General features: G+C 41.9%; 1 protein-coding gene and 1 pseudogene across 1 annotated transcript; both read left to right on the top strand.

Moving 5' to 3' along the window:
- The first annotated feature begins 1,316 nt into the window (after positions 1 to 1,316).
- Positions 1,317 to 6,665, top strand: LOC126603068 (ubiquitin-conjugating enzyme E2 14-like). The gene is made up of 2 exons (XM_050269825.1): positions 1,317 to 1,486; positions 6,224 to 6,665. The coding sequence occupies exons 1-2, from the start codon at positions 1,317 to 1,319 to the stop codon at positions 6,663 to 6,665; spliced, it is 612 nt and encodes a 203-aa protein (XP_050125782.1).
- Positions 6,666 to 7,121: 456 nt separating this feature from the next.
- LOC126601829 (C-terminal binding protein AN-like) lies at positions 7,122 to 8,315 on the top strand (annotated as a pseudogene).
- Positions 8,316 to 19,958: the final 11,643 nt, after the last annotated feature.

The raw sequence follows: 19,958 nt of genomic DNA on the forward strand, positions 1-19,958 counted from the left end.
ATTTGAACCGTTCATTGTTTTAGATTTAATCTATGCCGTTGATTTGTTTTAGGTCAGATCCCATCTCACAGTTCCGTTCCATTTCCATCCATCTAACTCCAAGCACAGCACAGCCCAGCCCCTGGGCGTCCCTCACCGAGCCCTCATCTCTCATCTGTCTGTGTCAAATTCCGGCCAACCACCGGCCCACCACCACACCACACAGCCACCGCTCTCTCTCACAATCTCTCTCTCGGGCGATTTTCTCTCGTGATCTCTCTCACCACCATACCGAGTCCGAGTCTCACTTTCACCCCAAATTAGGTAATTAATTTAGTGTTTTGAAATTTCTGTTGGTAGATTCTGCTTTGAAGTTTTCAAATGGTTTTAAGATTTAATTTTGGTTTTGTTATTCCGTAACCTAACTATTGTTGTTTTCTTGTTTGATTTTATTAGAAGGTTATCTTAATTCTGGCTCTATATCCTTCGTTGGTGCTTTGATCTCTTTATTGCTCATATCTTCCTTCATGTTGCTGTAGACATCAAAATTTCGGTAAAATAAACGTTGATCAATAATTAAAATTTCAATGTTTATGTGTCACATAAATTTTACACATAGCATTGAATAAACGAAAAATCAAAATAAATCGAAAAAGTCATCAAACAGGACACGTGTCAACACCTGGCAGAAATGATTTATTTCATCTAATATTTAAATCCAAAAAAATCAAGTTTTGGAATTCTATAAATAGGATGCCAAGGCATTCATTTTAAAACACCAATTGATAACCAATTCACCTCATATCAAAACCTTGAAGCTTTGAAACTCTAAAGCTCTCAAGCAAATTCCCGAAAGATCAAGAAAGCTCTCTTCGTTCTTCGTCAAATCCTCCTTCAAGATCAAGCCCCGACGGCCCTTGAAGACCATTCACCTATTCAAGATCAAGCCTCGACGGCCCTTGAAGAAAGTGTTCATCGTTCATCATCCGTTCATCCTAAGATAAGCCCCAACGGCCCTTTGGATCAACAAACATCAACAAATCCACACATCCATTCTTCAAGATCAAGCCCAAAGGCCCTTGAAGATCCGTTCATCCGTTCCCCAAGATCAAGCCCCGACGGCCCTTTGGACCAACAAATCCACCCATTGCAAAGATAGAATCAGAGGCTAAATTTGTAGAAGAGATTGTAACCCCTAAATCATCAATACAAATATTATTTTGTACACGTGTTTCTTGTCTCGTTCATCGCAGGAATTTCCGTGTTCACAAATTTGGCACGCCCGGTGGGATCATCTCTACCTCTCATCTCTATCTTTGAATCCGTAAAAAGCACAAATGGCATCAAAGAAGGCTCAAGTTGTTCTCGCAGCCAATGCAAGGAACAAGAACGTTATCACCGTAGGCGGTGTTACTTCGGGCGTCATAACTCGAAGCAAGGCAAGAGCTCTTTCTGCCGCATCTTCCACCCCTGCATCAACTCCGCTGAAGGAACAAGAGCACCTGAGGTATGAACCTATGATCACCCTGGCTTCGCTAAAGGCGCCAAGGAAGGAAATCCCAATGAAGTACTCTGGTTTCATGTTTTCTGATGCCGACTCAAGCGGCAACTCAGCCATGCAAGTCATGATTGCTGGAGCGACTTCAATCGATGAGCAACTGGCTCATATGAATGAAACAATCGCAAGGCTAACACGGATTGTGGAAGAAAAAGACCAGCAAATCGCCGCACTAGTCAATCAACTAGATGTAAAGCCCGACGTGAAAATCGAGCAAGGGGATGGTTCAGTAAAGAAGGAAAACAACAAGGATGAAGAGCCTCCAGTGGAGAAAATCGATGTGAAACCGGAGCCAGGCCAAGAAGAGGCACTCATGGGATCTCTTTCTATCCAACAACTGCAAGAGATGATCGCTAGCACCATCAAAGCGCAGTACGAAGGGAGCTCACATACCTCATCATTCTACTCAAAGCCCTACTCTAAGAAGATTGATGCCCTAAAGATGCCAAGGGGTTATCAACCACCAAAGTTCATGCAGTTTGATGGAAAAGGAAACCCGAAGCAACATGTCGCACATTTCGTCGAAACCTGCAACAATGCAGGGACGGAAGGAGATTACCTCGCCAAGCAGTTTGTGCGCTTGTTAAAAGGAAACGCCTTTGAGTGGTACACAGACCTGGAGCCCGAATCCATCAACAGCTAGGAACAGTTGGAAAGGGAATTCCTCAACCGCTTCTACAGCACCCGCCGCACCGTGAGCATGCTAGAGCTGACAAGCACGAAGCAATGGAGGGATGAGCCAGTCGTGGACTACATTAACCGATGGCGCAATCTGAGCCTCAATTGCAAGGACAGGCTCTCGGAGATCTCTTCGATTGAGATGTGTGTCCAAGGCATGCAATGGGGGTTACACTATATCCTTCAAGGCATCAAACCACGGACATTTGAAGAGTTAGCCACCCGTGCCCATGACATGGAGCTAAGTATTGCCCATCACGGGAAGAAAGAGACGATCACCGACTTCAAGAAAGATAAGGTGTTCTCCCCAAATGTAGACAAGACTGGGAAGAAACCCCCTAAGGAAACGTTCACTGTCAGCACTACGCCCGTCAAGACCGCCTCCTCGCCTATCAAGATCTCCTCCAAAACCAAAGCAAAGGAGATAAAGAAAAGTGAGCCTCCTCGCACCCAAGAAAGGTACAAAAGCACCTTGAGGGAATTGGAGCAGAAGGTATACCCTTTTCCTGACTCAGACATGGATGCAATGTTAGACGACTTGCTAGAAAAGAAGGTAATTGAGCTACCCGAATGCAAGCGGCCTGAAGAAATGAATCGCATAAACGATCCTAAATATTGCAAGTACCATCGAATCGTGAGCCATCCTGTGGGTAAATGCTTCGTCCTCAAAGAGCTCATCATGAAGCTAGCACAACAAGGGCGAATCGAGCTCGACCTCAAAGATACGGCCGCGACACATACTACTACAATTGCATTTGGATCTTTCGATCCCGTGCCTCTCCAAGTAGCACTTGACCATTCCTATCAATGTTCAAGTTACACGATACCTTCTGCGCAACCATCACCGGGGGCAAACGAACAAGATGCACATGCCGATGATGAAGAAGGATGGACATTGGTAACCAACAAAAAAACAAGGAAACCAAAACCACAAGCCATAAGACAAAATGTGGAACAAGTGAGAAAGCACCGTCGCCGCAACAGTAGGAAGCCCAAAAGAAACGTAAAAGTTGATAAGCCAATGTATGCTGGGGAACCTATGGAGCAAGAGCCACGCATTCCTATCTCATTGCACGAGTACTTCCCGAATGACTTCTTCCAACGGTGCACTATCGTTGCATGCCACATGGTCGAAGTAGAAATAGAAGAACCTTCAAAAGGCAAAGATATCACCACTGAGGGAGAAAAAACTCTCACTCTCGAAGAAGGTCTGCCAACACACTTTAACATTGAGGAAGCGCTGCGATTACCAAAGAAGATGCGAATAGCATTTGCAGCGGTCTTGGAAAGTCCCAATGACCACGAGGTGCAAGAAAGCAAGAACGAAGGCTTCAAGCTTCGGTCACATGAATATGCCACATGCTGTGCCATCGAGGACACAATCCATTTCACCGACGAAGACTTGCTACTAGGATCCAAGCCTCACAACCGTCCTCTCTTCGTCTCTGGGTACGTAAGGGAGCACAAAGTCAATCGCATGCTTGTGGATGGTGGATCAGCCATAAACATCATGCCAAAGTCAACAATGACTACAATCGGCATCAAGGCGGATGAACTGTCCTTAAGTCGTCTATTAATCCAAGGTTTTAATCAAGGAGGACAAAAAGCGATGGGCATGATCCGAGTGGAGATGACTATTGGTGAACTCAAGTCAAGCACGATATTCCACGTGATTGATGCAAGAACTTCCTACGGCTTGCTTTTAGGAAGGCCTTGGATCCATGCAAATGGAGTAGTACCGTCTACCCTTCACCAATGCTTGAAATTCTACCGAGAAGGAGTGAAGGTGATCTATGGCGACACCAAACCATTCACCGAAGTCGAATCACATTTCGCAGACGCCAAGTTCTACATGGATGAAGACATGGTGCTCGAAGCTCTTCCAAAAGAGATCAAATCCACGGGCAAAGCAACACCTAAAAAGCAGGAGTGGCAAGCCATGCCCAAGAAGCAAGAAGAAGAAGCCATGTCATCTTCAAGCAAGAACGATGATGAGCTTGCTAAACCTGCAATAACCAAAGGGAGTAGGACGCCCTCAAATGTACTAAACATACCCGTTTACCGATACATCCCGATGTCAAGAAGAAAGAATGGTCAATCCCCATTCGAAACTGAAGCAAGCAAAGCCGATGCACAACGGTACATGGATAATGTAAAGTTGCTCAAGACAAATGCAGTTCTACCTCTGACACAGCTAAGCAACGCTAAGGTTGCAAGATTACCACAAGGCTTCGTAAAAGCTCTACCAAAGAGAGCGGAACCAAGTTTTCTCCCAACCAAGAGGACTGAAGAAGGTTTTGATCCGAACGCCTACAAACTCATGTCAAAAGCTGGAAAAAAGGTTTCAAACACCGTCAACAATAAAGAACGTGACCTCACCGAGACTTAAAAGAAGTTGAAGAAGCATGGTTACGGAGTTAACAACAACAAAGCTGGACTTGGCTTCACACCAAATGCACCCGTGAAGATTTCAAGCCAAGCGAAAAATGCTAGCACTTAACATATCAGTGTGAGCATTGAACAAGATCAAGAGGAGCCTAAATCCACCCCTCGAACGCCAGTCTTCGATAGGATGAATCGTTCAAGACCCAGAACGTCAGCCCTTGATCACATTGGTGGTCAAAACCGAACCTCCGTCTTCAAGAAGCTTAACAGGCCAACCTCCCGAAGCTCTATTTTTGAAAGGTTGTCAAAACCTAATAAGCAAAGCAACACGGCTAGCTCTCCTCCTCGTCAGTCAGCTTTGGAAAGACTTGAAGACAACATGAAGTTTTCTGGAAATAGGGAAACAACGTCAAAGGAAGAAAAGCTCGACAGGCTAGTAGAAAAAGGCGATATTCGAAGCTCAAATCCTTCAAGGATGAAGCGCCAAGCAACTTTGGAAGTTGACACAAAAGGACCACTGAAGGTAAGGAGGCGCACCATCATCTACACCGGCCAATCTTCACGGCAACAAACCCAAGATGACTGCACTGAAGAGAAGGCCCAAGAAGACAAAGAAGACGAAATCCTGGAAGAAGACGTCACTTCCGGCTCTGTCAACTCAAAATCTTCACCTCAATCGCTGGGGGCATGTTCCAAAAACATGCCAGTCAAGCCAAGTGAAGTTGAAGGATGGACTTATGTCACTCCAAAGAAACTGCACAAGAAGCATATGTCTTCTCCACAAGTTCACCAATGGGAAAGGGGGCAAAATAGCTCTTGTTCAGCTCCAGAACAATGTGAAAGTGTTGGAGATAATGAAACTTTGACACGAAGATCATCCGTCCCCATCACGATGCGTGATTTCTTTCCTGAAGACTTCTTCAACTACTCAGTCAAGGCTCCTTGCTATGAAGATTGCGAGGAACGACTCTCTCAGATCGCTTGACGAACAAATGCTCCTTGTTCGCACGAGCCTAAACTGCACGAACCAAAGCTCCTTGTCCGCAAGAGCCTAAACTGCAAGACACAAAGCTCCTTGTCCGCAAGAGCCTAAACTGCAAGACACAAAGCTCATTGTCTGCACAAGCCTAAACTGCAAGACACAAGGCTCCTCGCCTGCACGAGCCTAAACTGCATGGCACAACGCTCCTGGCCCGCAAGAGCATAAACTGTGTACGGCAAAATCATCAGAAAAAAAAAATGCATTTGAACTACGTTTTGACTTGATCTCTTTCTTTGGAAGGGTACGTAGGCAGCTTGAATATTCAATTTCAAGTTCAGTCACATCAAAATAAAAAAAATGTTTTATTAATAGAGTCAATTTTATTATAAAAAAAATAAAAATAAAAAATAAAAAATAAAAAAATGTATACGTATAAGTGTCTCGGCCCAGCCGCAACAAAAGGTTTAAGCCACAAGCCCAATTCGGTTGAGAAGAAGCACAAAACCCAGATCTCTCCAAAGCAACACCAGGCCCATCCACACTTAACTCTCCAAGCAACGCCAAGGCCCAACTCCTGTGGCCCATCCTCACTAGACTCCAAGCTGGTCCAAATCCTCTTCTAAAGCTTCCTGGCCTCGCAGCTATCCAGAAAGTCACCGTGAAGTGGAAGACCGTGAAAGTGAAACGTCTTCAACCTCACGCGGCCTCATAATGGATAACGGAAATTCCCAGACTGCTCCCTCACCACCATCGACGCCCAGATCAAAGGTCCAGAGGGAACCGTGTACGCCGAAAGGTTCTTCAACATTAATATTCAGATACCCGAGGTACCCGTTTCAGCCTCCGAGTGTGACATTTACGACGCCAATTTACCACCCGAATATCGACACCGGAGGCTGGATTTGCCTCGACATTTTCAATCTTCCTCCGAATGGGGCATGGCAACCATCATTGAATATTTCAACTGTGCTTACAAGCATTGGGTTGTTATTGAGTGAACCCAATCCAGATGATGGCCTCATGTGTGAAGCGAGTAGGGAATTCAAATACAATAGGCAAGCTTTCAGAAAGCTCGATCTATGACTCAGAAATATGCCCAGGCTTCCGCTTCTGGGAGTGTTTATGACTCTCAATCTCAACCTCCAGGCAGCGCAAATCCACTCACGGTGCTGCTGGAGGTAAAAGCTTCAATCCATGAGTCAAAACATGAAGTAGAGGAGTCTGTTATGAGTAGTCATAAGAAGGTAATTAGGGGTAGCAGGAAGCTGTCGCTGGAGTCTTCGGGCCAAACCCAGAAAAAAGGATGTTTGCGGGAAAGGAAATGAATTGCCAAAACTGCAACTCTTTGCCTCTGATTTCGGAAACAAAACGGAAGTCAAGGGAACAGAAAAGTTGCTGGAAGATAAGTGCAGTCAGAGTCAGGAGAAGATATGGAGAGAACAGAACTGAAGGAGTCAGATTCAACTGAATTGGACAATGGTACTACCCCAGATCGTTCTACTTCTATGTGGCTGGTAGAAAATCTTGAAGAGCGTGGACACTTGAAGCTCTCAACTCTCCGGCAAATCAATGGGAGCTCTCGCTCACCTTAACCCCCAGAAATGCCCAAAATTACAAGCGTAAAACCCTAACCCATCGCCGCCACAAACCATGAGCGCAAGCACCAGTCACAGATCCCCTGCAACAATTCCCCGCCGTAACAGCCCTGCGGCTTCACCCTCATCGCTCCCTTTGGTCGTCACTCTCAATTGCATCGATGACTTCGTCATGGAGCAGGACTCCTTGTCCGGCGTCGCCGCTGTCGAGCACGTACCGCTTAGTCGCCTCGCCGAAGGCAAGATCGAGTCGGCCTCCGCCGTGCTCCTCCAGTCCCTCACGTACCTCCCACGGGCCGCCCAGCGCCGCCTCCGCCCCTACCAGCTCATCCTCTGCCTGGGCTCCTCCAACCGCGCAGTCGATTCGGCCTTGGCCGCCGACCTCGGGATCCGGCTTGTCCACGTGGACGTATCCCGTGCCGAGGAGATTGCCGACACGGTTATGGCGCTCTTCCTCGGGTTGCTCCGCCGGACGCATATGCTCTCCCGCCACACACTCTCTGCTTCGGGATGGCTCGGCTCGATCCAGCCGCTATGCCGTGGGATGAGACAGTGTCGAGGCTTGGTTTTGGGGATTATTGGCAGATCTGCGTCGGCTAGGTCTCTGGCTACAAGGAGCTTGACCTGCAAAATGAACGTTCTCTATTTCGATGTTTAAGACGTAAAGGTGAACGGAAAAGTGAGCATTTCTCCTGTAAGCTTTCCTTCTGCTGCGAGAAGAATGGATACACTTAATGATTTACCGGCTGTAAGTGACCTCATTTCATTGCACTGTGCTCTAACAAATGAAACAGTTCAGATTCTAAATGCTGAATGCTTACAGCACGTAAAGCCTGGAGCATTTCTGGTCAACACAGGGAGCTGTCAACTATTGGACGATTGTTCTGTGAAACAGCTTTTGATTGACGGAACCTTAGCTGGGTGTGCTTTAGATGGCGCTGAAGGGCCACAATGGATGGAAGCATGGGTGAAGGAGATGCCCAACGTGTTGATACTTCCACACAGTGCAGATTATAGTGAAGAAGTATGGTTGGAGATAAGGGAGAAAGCTATCTCCATATTGCAGACATTCTTTTTTGACGGGATTGTTCCAAAATATTCTGTATCTGAGGAGGACGAAGGGGGGTGTCGGGAGTGACGAGTCGTAACTGGACTCGGTGCCGACTCAGTTCACGGGTTTTGAATGATAGGCTGTACGTGGGCTGAACGGCGGCCGTCGGCTTAGTCGCGAAGCTCTACATCATCCTTCTTCATAACACCGCATCAACTACCTCCAATGAGCACTCCTGGAACTCAGAGTGGTAATCAAGCATGGCCTTGGTGCTCTCCGTATGCTTCTCATAGATAAACGACGCGTCGTCATTTGATACCCTATCGTGCTGGCGCTCGATGTTTCGCTCTACCCCAAGCAACTGCACCTCCGCCATGGCTGCTGCTTTTAAATGTGATTGACAAAACCAAAGTTTGTCAACTCACACCCAAAGGCCTCCTCTCCGTCCGTGGCAAACAACAACGACGAAGAACTTCAATAAACCGCCGTCAAACGACTAGCCGGTCATGAAGCCTCGACTGCAGCTCACCGTCCGTCGAGTTCCATCCCTACAAAGCACCATATATAAAGAAAAAAAAAAGAAAAAAAAAAGAAAAAAAAAAGGTTTTTCAAATGGTGGCCAGCCACCGAAAGCAAAGAAAAGAAGTGATTGACAGGCACCATCCAAAAGGAAATGATAAAAAGCAAGAATCCAAAAGGAAATGATAAAAAAAAATAAAAAAAATAAAAAAAAAACAAAGAAACAAAAAAAAACAAAAAAAACAAAACAAGAAAGACAGGTCATGGTGTATGCTACTATTAGCAATTATGAAAAAGGAAATAGGTGATGGAGACGGAATAATTGAAAGGAAGAAAGCATGGGGAAGACGACGAATTTCCGTCTAAAAATAGGGAGTAAAAGAATAGTGCGCATCAAGTACCATCTAAATAAAAAAATAATAATAAAAAAAAAAAAAGGAGTAACACATCTTAGTCAGATATATGTTTTAGCACAACATACTGAATAAAGTAAAGCATGTCCATTGATATCTCCAAAAAAAAAAAAATTACAAATGTGTTAAAAAAAAAATTAAAAAAAATAAAATAATAATAATAATAATTAAAAAAAAAATGAAGTCAAATCAAATTTACAGGAAGGGATCTTCAAGGATGATCAAGTGGCGCCTCATCACTCGGCGGAGCTCTAGAAAGACGAAGCACCAGAGATTGATTATCCGGAGCTTCAACACTTGGTGAAGCGCCAGGGGACGAAGGCAGAAGTTGCCGCTGGAGTAACGTCACAAACCTCTGATGATCACTCTGAATCCAAACTTCGGACTCCTGCAATTGGTCAAGCTTCCTCTTCATGCTTGTTGAGTAATTAGTTGCGAGCATGTGCAACTCTTTATTCTCGTGCCTAAGCACCCTGACCTCTTGCCGAAGACTGGCCACCTCAGCCATCAACGACTCAACCTGACGAGATCGAGCAAGAAGGCGTTGGCCCATGTTTGAAACTGAACCTGCACATCGGATGTTGTAGGCCAGAGAGTCCTGCACAGCCAGCTCGTCGGACCGCCTGGAAAGTATCCTAATGTCTCTAGGAGTGAGAAGATTTCAGGCCACCACCGAAGTGGTTGTATCGTTCATCATCATAGAATCCCCAACTGTAAGAGGACCATTGGGAGATACGAAGGACGGCTGCCAAATGTTGTTTGAAGAAGATATGTCACTATCTTCCCCGACATTCAAGTTAAGACGACGGTCAGAAGGGCAAGACATTTTCGAAGGTGTGAAAGGAAAAGAAGAAGTCGGACAAATCGAGTTCTTAGAAGTGCAAGTAGGGAGCTTCTACAGGCGAAAAATTCAAGTGTGCTTTGGAATGTGATGCGTGCATCACTTTTAAAATCAGCACTTTCAGAAATCGAAGAGGCGAGTTCAGAAATCGAAGAGGCAAGCTCAGAGATCGAAGAGACGTCTGCTTTCTCAAAAGCTGGGCTGCTCAGAAACCACGGGCCGATCCCAGATATCGAAGAGGCGCCAGTCTTTTTCAGCCTCGTCAGCACCTATCACATGCACACTCAGCTTTGCGAAAATCACGGATAATTTGTCGAAGCGCCGATCTCAGATATCGAAGAGGCGCCAGTCTTTTTCATCCTCGTCAGCACCTGTCACATGCACACTTAGCTTTGCGGAAATTACGGGCAATTTGTCGAAGATTTCTGATGAAGAAGAAAGCGCGTAGAGCCATACTAATCAATCACTCAATGGTTGCCAACACGAGTGAAAGAATAGTACCTCTACAGGTATTAAAGAACTTCCTATAACTGTCCACCTTCACCGTCCATAGCAAGGCAGACCTGCAAAAAATGCCTAACCCTTCCTTATTTCCGAGAGTACACTCTCAGCAGAGCCTCTCGAAATACCCAGTTTTCTTCCTCTCATGGAGTACCTCTGCAAACAAATGACACCCAAAGCAAAAGTATCTCATATCACCAGGGTAAAAAGCAAGAGTATCTCATATCATGCTTTCTCCCTGTCTTTTCCTTTGTCCTTGTTCTTACCTGCAAAGACAAGGATAAAGAAAACAATATGTCGGAACCTCCACTCAAACTCCGAGCAAGGAACCGACTACCGGGAACCTTTGCCCGGTTGCTTACCTGGCTTTGTTCTTGAGTACTCATCTTCAGTTGCTGATGTACTTCCGAAGAAGATGCCATATTTTCCCGGAGAACAGATAAGGCAAGTGAAAATGATACCTTGAAGCATGTAGAGACAACGTGCTGATTTCCTTCAAGATCAAGTCTCCCCTTCCTTGCACAATCAACCAACCCAGCAGAAGGAGTCTGAGTTGAATCCAAGAGCTCGAGAAGTTTCAACAAACATATTGGCGGCACCATCGTCAAAGAACAAAGCCTCGCTGTGCAACGCTGTCAAATCGCCACCACTTCTTCAAAAGCAAGAGTATTTCATATCATGCTTTCTCCCTATCCTTTTCTTTGTCCTTGTTTTTTTTTTTTTTTTTTTTTTACCTGCGAGACAAGGAGAAAGAAAGCAATCAGACAGCACTTGGTATCAAACTTCCGATCTGGAACCAACTGCTTGGAACCCTTCCCTGATTGCTTACCTAGCACTATCCATTGTTTCAACATCTTATGCTTCTAGAGAAAATACCACATCTTCCTGAAGAACAGATAAGGCAAGGGAAAATGATACATTGAAGCATGTAGAGACAAGCACAACAAAACACGAGTCGATTCATCCGTTACTTCTTCAAAATCAAAAGTATCTCATATCATTAGGGTTGCAATCACTCTGGGTTTGGTGGACCTGTTTTGACCCTCAAATTCTTGGGTCGACCCGCTAGATGTTGTGAGCTACACGTGCCGATTTACCACCCTTGAATCAAATCCTTAAAGATTAAGTCACCAACTGGAAGAAGCGCCCATCAATCTTGAAGATCATACCGTTGACCAAACTGCTCAGGTGTGAATTAGAAAGATTGAACAAAGCAACAAGTCGTCACTTTCACCTCGTGCCTGCTTGCAATATGTTCGGGTCAACCTTCAAGAATCAAGCCTCAACGGCCCTTGAAGAAGTTTCCAGCCAAATTCAAGATCAAGCCTCGACGGCCCTTGAGGAAATCACAAGTCCGATTCAAGATTAAGTGTCTACCACCCTTAAATCAAAACCTAGTTCAAGAATAACCTGTGGAAAGTCAACAATTGGAGGAAACCAAAAAAGTCCTCCGAACCAGTTCAAGATCGAAGCTGTGGAAAGTCAACAATTGGAGGAAACCAAAAAATCCTCCAACCAGTTCAAGAATAAGCCTGTGGAAAGTCAACAATTGGAGGAAACCAGAAAATCCTCCGAACCAGTTCAAGATCAAAGCTGTGGAAAGTCAATAAGCGCAACAAAATACGTGTCGATTCACCCACTACCAAAGCAAAAGATCATCTACCACATGAAGCTCCTTGTGGTCCAATTTCAACCTTCAAGATCAAGCCTCAACGGCCTTTGAAGAGATTTCAAACAAAGTTCAAGATCAAGCCATAACGACCCTTGAAGAAATCACCAACCCAGTTCAAGATCAAGCCTCAACGGCCCTTGGATCAACATCTGCAGTAAGGGACTTCAAAACGCATCTTCTACACGTGACAAGCACATGTATACGACGCGCCTTGAAGTGGGGGCATTTGTAGACATCAAAATTTCGGTAAAATAAACGTTGATCAATAATTAAAATTTCAATGTTTATGTGTCACATAAATTTTACACATAGCATTGAATAAACGAAAAATCAAAATAAATCGAAAAAGTCATCAAACGGGACACGTGTCAACACCTGGCAGAAATGATTTATTTCATCTAATATTTAAATCCAAAAAATCAAGTTTTGGAATTCTATAAATAGGATGCCAAGACATTCATTTTAAAACACCAATTGATAACCAATTCACCTCATATCAAAACCTTGAAGCTTTGAAACTCTAAAGCTCTCAAGCAAATTCCCGAAAGATCAAGAAAGCTCTCTTCGTTCTTCGTCAAATCCTCCTTCAAGATCAAGCCCCGACGGCCCTTGAAGACCATTCACCTATTCAAGATCAAGCCCCGACGGCCCTTGAAGAAAGTGTTCATCGTTCATCATCCGTTCATCCTAAGATAAGCCCCAACAGCCCTTTGGATCAACAAACATCAACAAATCCACACATCCATTCTTCAAGATCAAGCCCAAAGGCCCTTGAAGATCCGTTCATCCGTTCCCCAAGATCAAGCCCCGACGGCCCTTTGGACCAACAAATCCACCCATTGCAAAGATAGAATCAGAGGCTAAATTTGTAGAAGAGATTGTAACCCCTAAATCATCAATACAAATATTATTTTGTACACGTGTTTCTTGTCTCGTTCATCGCAGGAATTTCCGTGTTCACAGTTGCAACTTTATTATTGCTCATATCTTCTTTCATGTTTGAGGGTTCCTTTGCATATGGACCAGGATATTAGTTTTGCTACAAGGTCCTCTATTCTTTGTTGATCGCTATTGAAACGTACACACATAAAAAGGATGGGCGAACCGAGATCACTCAGTTTCAATTCTTTTGGTTAACAAAGTAACATTTTAGACAAAAGTGAATAGAAATTTTTTCATGAAAGGATTAGTTGAGGGAGCAGCATCCTTGAAATTGACGAATATGTGAGAGTCCCATTGAGTTACTGCCAGTGACCAAATGTAGATGTTATGCAAATGGATGGGAATGGCATTTACAGTAAAACGTTTAGATCCTCGTCCTCGTTTAAACATTAAGCTTAATGATAATGATTTGTAGATTTACTTGTTTATCACAGATTTGTGCACAGATGGGTAGTAGGCAGTGGGCATATTTGTTATATACTATGAAAGTATGAAACTATGTCAAATTGGGATTATTGTGGTAGTGGGCAGATTGGTTATATATTAGCAGCATGCATGCATATGAAACCATTTCGGGATTCAAATGGGCATTATTGTGGCAATGGACAGATTGTTACTTTGGTTATATATTAGCAGCATGCATGCATATGAAACTATGTCAAATTGGGTCCAAAAGCCCAAAACCATTTCGGGATTCCCGATTTGTCCCGAAATCCCGAAATTATTTCGGGATTCCTGAAAATTTGGTTTGGAATCGGTATTGAAATTGGGATTCCCGAAAATTTCGGTTTGGAAATCGGGACAAGAGTTTCGGTATGGGATCCCATACCGAACCACCCCTAACTGTTTATGTGAGCACCACGTCACTGGTCAACAATTGATTTAACATTAACCTTAACAGATGTATGAAAGTGTCCATGAATTATGACTTTAGGTACCATTCTGGGATGAAAAAAATTTGATGTACCAAATGTTGAAAACCAAGAAACTTGAGGGTAGTAAACTGAGATTAGGTATTATGAACTGTCTATTTATTTGCTACAATTGATTGATTAAAAGACCATATAGATTTTATCCAACTTTATGCATGCACAAGTGAACAAATATTGTATTTTATGAACTAATAATTCCAAGGACAAAGACTTTAAATTACTAAGTCATGAAGTCAATAGGGAACTTTAATTCCTGTATAATTAAAGATGTGGCTACGTTTTGGTCACCTGTTGAATTGCCTTTGATAGTTACTTGTAAGCCTACCTTTATTTGTAACGTGTTTGAGATGAAATGGAAAATGCATTTGAGCATGAGAACTATTGGTTATTTTATTGTACAAAGATTTCCACAAGTATTGAATAGTCTATTTTCAATTTTGTCCATTCATTTCGTATCATTCGTTGTTCAACTCTATGTATTCCTCTATTCGTAAAGTACATTGAATGTACAGAAATGGCCATAACAAAGTTTCTTCTAGAAGCTAAAAAAGGGTATCCTGTAAAACCCATCCCCAAAATTATTATGTAATTTTACTTTTTCCCTAAAAGTATTTGAAGTTTTCATTTTGGTCCCTTTATTCCTATCTAATCCGGACCCTCCATCTTGTTTTTTCTCCTCCCCCACGCTACCACATGGCAACCTACTAACTCACTTATCTCTCTCTCTCTCTTTCCCCGATCTCTCTCTTAAATCTCTCACTTTCTCATCTCTCTATCCCTTTCACCTCTATCTCATACCCTTCCTTTTTCCCTTTTCCTGATCGACACCCACCGTCACACCCGAGCCACTCCAAGGACGGCGTCGTACCATCACCACCCTTTTAGACTTCCTCTCTCACTTTCCATCATCTCTGTGGAGCTCAGTGAGGCCTAGAAACCCAAGAAAAGCCTCCAACGAACCCCGTGGGTTTCGAGCAAGATCTCGGCCGTCTCTGGCTACTTTAGGGTTCGTCATAGGTACAAATTATTTTCCCCTCTCTTGTACCTTCATGTTCGTAGGTAGATCGGAGGGTAGATCAGCGTCTTGTCGTCAATTGGAGCTGGGGAAGCTCTGGTGTCCTCTTCCCTATCGAAACCAGGCCGTTAGGTCGGTTTAGGGTTTAGGGTTTAGGCCCATTTAGGCCTTATATAGAACCCAGTCAAACCAGGTCCATTTGGGCCATATATAGAACCCAGGCCTTAGGCCCATTTAAAACCCAACCTAACCATTTTGTTTTATTTATTTATTTTAATTATTTAATTTTAAAACCTAAAGGCCCTTAGGCCATTTTCGTTAGGGCCTTAGGCCTGTAAACCCTTTCAACCCTAAACCCTGGGCCAGGTTTCCAAGCCCAGGCTCGTGTGTTAGAACCCAAAGCAACCGACCATAGGGTTGAATGGAACTTGGGCCTCCAGCCCGTTTACCCTAAACCTTAAAACCCATTGGACCCAAACCCTTTAGGCCCAACCCGGTTCTAACCCAAGCCTAACTTGATTGATCCGACCCAGACCGTTAACTTTGACCTGACCCGATCTAACCATTGACCCGATCAATGATCATCGTTGACTTTGATCGGTCAACGGACAACATTGACTTTTTTTACTTTTTTCAGGTTTTCGTCCGGGACCTCTTATAGGCTAATTTCGATGTCTTGGACCTGTTTTTTAAGTCCGTTTTCCCAAATTAAATCGTTTCAGTATAGTTTTATTAATTGTACCCTTTATGTGCTTAGGTGTAATTATTAGCGGCGAATCAGTCATTCCTATTTCGTACGGCTCTTCTACAACGGAGTATATGTGAGTGGACCCCTTCTAAAATGCATGTCCCTTCTAAAATGCATGTTTTAATAGTATAAATGCATACACGAAAAACATGATTTAATGGTTACGTTTTATGAAACGTTTTATTGAGATATCATGCTTACTTAGAATATTTTGAAATACCATATTTTCTATTGAACCCATGTTCTTTGTAGGATATCTGATGGATGACAATATACTATTTAGAACATGTTTTTGCACACTTTTTTATAGTATAGATGAAGGATGATTTATACTTTAAAGATGTTTTTCAGATATATGTACCTATGTTTGGAAAGATTATATTCAATGGTTTGTGTGTAGCTAGTGGACACATATTGCCTTTGGGTGTGTGTTGTAGGAGCCTTTGGGCGATTGATACTAAACATGCCCTTGGGTGGGTGCTGTAAGAGCATCCGGGCGATTGATATTTATGAAGGAAGTGTTTGAAGGAAGAGTTCTATATGCCTTCGGGCAACACTGATACCACTAGTTAGCACACTGTATACAAGATATATTTTACGAAGGTTTTATGGCATGCTAGAGTTTTCGGAAAAACCTATTACTTATTATGCTATTAGTTTTCATAAAACTTTGGGGGTTAGTATGTTGAATAACTGTTTTATTATTATGTATATCAACTTGGTCCACTCATGCTTGTTTTGCGCCCCTTCAGGACTTAGAATCAAGGCGTACGATCCCAACGTCAATGCACTTCTGCATCAGCAGCCCTCTTGGTGTAGGACCCATTCCTTTGCTCATTCAATTTTATACTATTTCTTTTTAGTGTTCTAGTTAGTTGTATGCTCTGAACACGTTCCTCAATTGCATATTAATCATATTTAAATTTATAAGTTCTATTTATTTCTTGTTCTCATGCATTCTAAATGGTTTGCGTCACATTCAGGTGTTGGCCAGCACGTGGCCATCCTGATATCCCGAGGACATTGGGATCAGGGTGTGCCATATCCTGAGCAATTGGGGGCACCCATTTTCCCGAAGTTACGGGGCTATTTTGCCAAGTACGAGATGACTGGGAAGGACGCACCTCTGGTGTACCAGTTATCATGCCCACGTTAAACACTGGGTAGCCAAGTGCAGAGCTGATAACTAGTAAACAGTGTTCTAAAAATTGGCCTAGGCGTCGCCTAGGCAGTGGGCGATGGCTAGACCTGGCATTCGTGTCATGTTTTCCGTGTTCGTGTCATTTTCGTGTCATACCCGATATCTTATCTGGTGGTGTCGTGTAATACTCGGTAAAATAAACTGGTAAAATGATCCGACCTGAAATCAACCCGATAATATTAACAAGTAATATGACCCGACCCGTTACCCGTTAAGGAAAATATATTTTAAACCAATAAATAATCAAATGAAAAATATAAAACTAAATAAGTATATACATATCATATTGTCACATCCAAAACATAAAAATGCATTTTTCTTTTAAGTATATTCCACTTACCTAAAGTCTTTAATAATTTTTTAATTAATGTAGAAGTGTAAAAAAATATAGAAAAAACATATAAACGCTCGTAATGACAAGCTTTACAACTTTCATGAAGAGCTTAACTTCGAAATTCGCCACTATAATCATATAAATCATAGATCAAAATTTAACCGTTGATTGTTGTTTACATTTACGCTTCATTGTTCTCATCAAATTTTGTTTTTTTTTTCAGATTTTATTTTTTTGAAAACTTGATCTATTAGAGGATGCAGGAAGATGAACAGTTTGGATCGTTGATATTATATTCAGAGTTTTACGGTTAGTGAAAATATTGTTTGATGTTTATAAAGTTTCTACAAACTATATGACATCGACTCATATTTCAGTTAACCGCAAATATCAAAGATCTGAACCGTTCATCTTCTTACATCCGCCAGATGATCATGTTTTCAAAAATGAAAATTTAAAAAATGAAATTCAGTAAGAAGAATAAAGTGTAAATGGCAATCGACGGTTAAATATAAATTTAAGGTTTATGAATTATAGTGTTGGATTTCGAAGCTGACCTCGTCATAAAAGTTGTAAAGTTTGTCACTATAAGTGATTGTATATTTTTTTACAGTTTTTACACTTCTACAATAATTATTATTAATTTTTTCCTCAAATAAAAAACATTATTCGTGAAGGTTTGGAGGATTTTAAAAATCTAAACGATAATGTAAGTGTAACCATTATCTACTCATGGAGGAATAATGATGAATCACGAGTGTTAATATATTATTTCACATTTTTCATACTTGTATGTATGTCTTCTTGGTTCTTGCATATACAAATACTATATTAGTTCATTTTAATTTTGGACAACAAAATGTTAAGTAAAATTTATCCTAGTAATGATAATAAGGAACTCTCATAATAAAAATAAATAATGACTAAAACTTTTTTTTAAAACTTATATAGAATAATAATACAAAACTATACATTTAATATAGAATATATTGTATATATTAATATGGCTATTGTATTTTATAACAAATATTTTAGTAATTAAACTTTAAAATTATCAAAATAAATTTTTTCGTAACGGGTCGAAACGGGTTACCCACGTGTTGCCCGCGTGTATACCCATTAAGAACCCGTTATTAACAGGTTCTTAACGGGGTCACTCGATAATGACCTGATAAGTTATCGTGTTGACCTGAAACTCGTTATTTTCATATCAGAAACTCTAGCGATGCCAACCATTCTGATTAAGGTCAAATCCTCTGATAAGTCAGAAAACCCATTCGGCGGCGCCTAAGCAAGGGCCTAGGTGGAGCAGGCGGGACTCGGTGGCTAGAAGATCTACATGGGCTATTGAGTTTATCTGAAAAAGAATTGCATCCAGAACGAAAAGCGTGAAGTTTGGTGGCCACCGATAAGAAGATGCATTAGCAGGAGCAGCGGGTGAGAAGATGAAGATGATGAATAGTTTAAATGACATGTACTATACGTCATCGTTTGCTATAGCCTATTTAAGTTTATCCACAACTTTTCGTTTTCCAAAGCTAAATGAACTTTAAAATTTAATGGCCTTCTTAACCCAACCAAAAATGCTATAAGCCTATTTAAGTAGATCCGCAACTTTCTGTTTTCCAAAGCTAAATGGACCTTAAAATTTAATGGCCTTCTTGACCCAACCAAAAATGTCCAAAACAACAATATAACAAAAGAAAGTTAATGGGCTTTTTCATTTCTAGTTTTTTATTAGACTTAGTGGACCTACATTAAGGTTTTAATATTTGAAAATTTCAAGAATAAGAACGTAATTATTCATATGTTTTATAGTAACTTTAATAAAAATAAAGAAATATATATATATATATAAATGTAATGTCATCCAATACTAGTCTAGGTTTTTTTCTAAGTAAAAATAGACACTATTTATATGAGATATAATAATTTACTTAAATCTGCCTAGCTCGTCTAGGCGCTCACCTAATTCCCGCCTAACCGCCTAGGCCCTAGGTCCCAGCTCACCACCCGACTAGTGCCTAACGTCTTTTAGAACCTTGCTGTTGAAAGCATCTAAGTAGTAACCCCACCCCAAGATGAGTGCTCTCTTATTCCGACTTCCCTAGAGCCTTTACTACGTACTAGGGCTGAGCATTAAAATAAAAAAATAAAAATGACTGAACCATCCGAACCACACCAAGGGGTTGGTTTGGTTTGGTTTTTTGTTTTAATTTTCGGTGGTTAAACCGAATCGCACCGATCTAATCGGTTTGGCAAGCAATTTCAAAATTCTTCGGATGTGGTTAACCGAACAGACCCTCGTATACTTATTTTTATTTTTTTAACCATAATTAATACGTGTAGTAATATAAATAATTAGTTATTTACGAGTTACCGTGGATACACCACATGAAAATAAAACATAATTAGTTTAAAAGTCCCCTTTCCTTTCATTCAAAAAGCAAATAGCAAAAAGAAAATGCAACCTTTATGTGCCTAAAAAGCAGAGAGGAATGAAATTATGAAAGGAAAACAGGGTCACCATTTGGAGAAGGTAGTAGTTGTTCTATGGTTGTGTTTTTCTTTGAGCAATCACTCATATTGGTGCTACATTCTATAGCTTTTGG

Source organism: Malus sylvestris, chromosome 15, assembly GCF_916048215.2.
Source record: "Malus sylvestris chromosome 15, drMalSylv7.2, whole genome shotgun sequence".
Lineage (NCBI taxonomy): Eukaryota > Viridiplantae > Streptophyta > Magnoliopsida > Rosales > Rosaceae > Malus > Malus sylvestris.

Excerpts from the sequence above, each read along its gene's own strand:
- LOC126603068 (XM_050269825.1), top strand. The coding sequence starts at position 1,317 with ATGGCATCAAAGAAGGCTCAAGTTGTTCTCGCAGCCAATGCAAGGAAC. Across the intron at positions 1,487-6,223 it reads AAGGAACAAGAGCACCTGAG|CTATCCAGAAAGTCACCGTG; the intron begins GTATGAACCTAT and ends CTGGCCTCGCAG.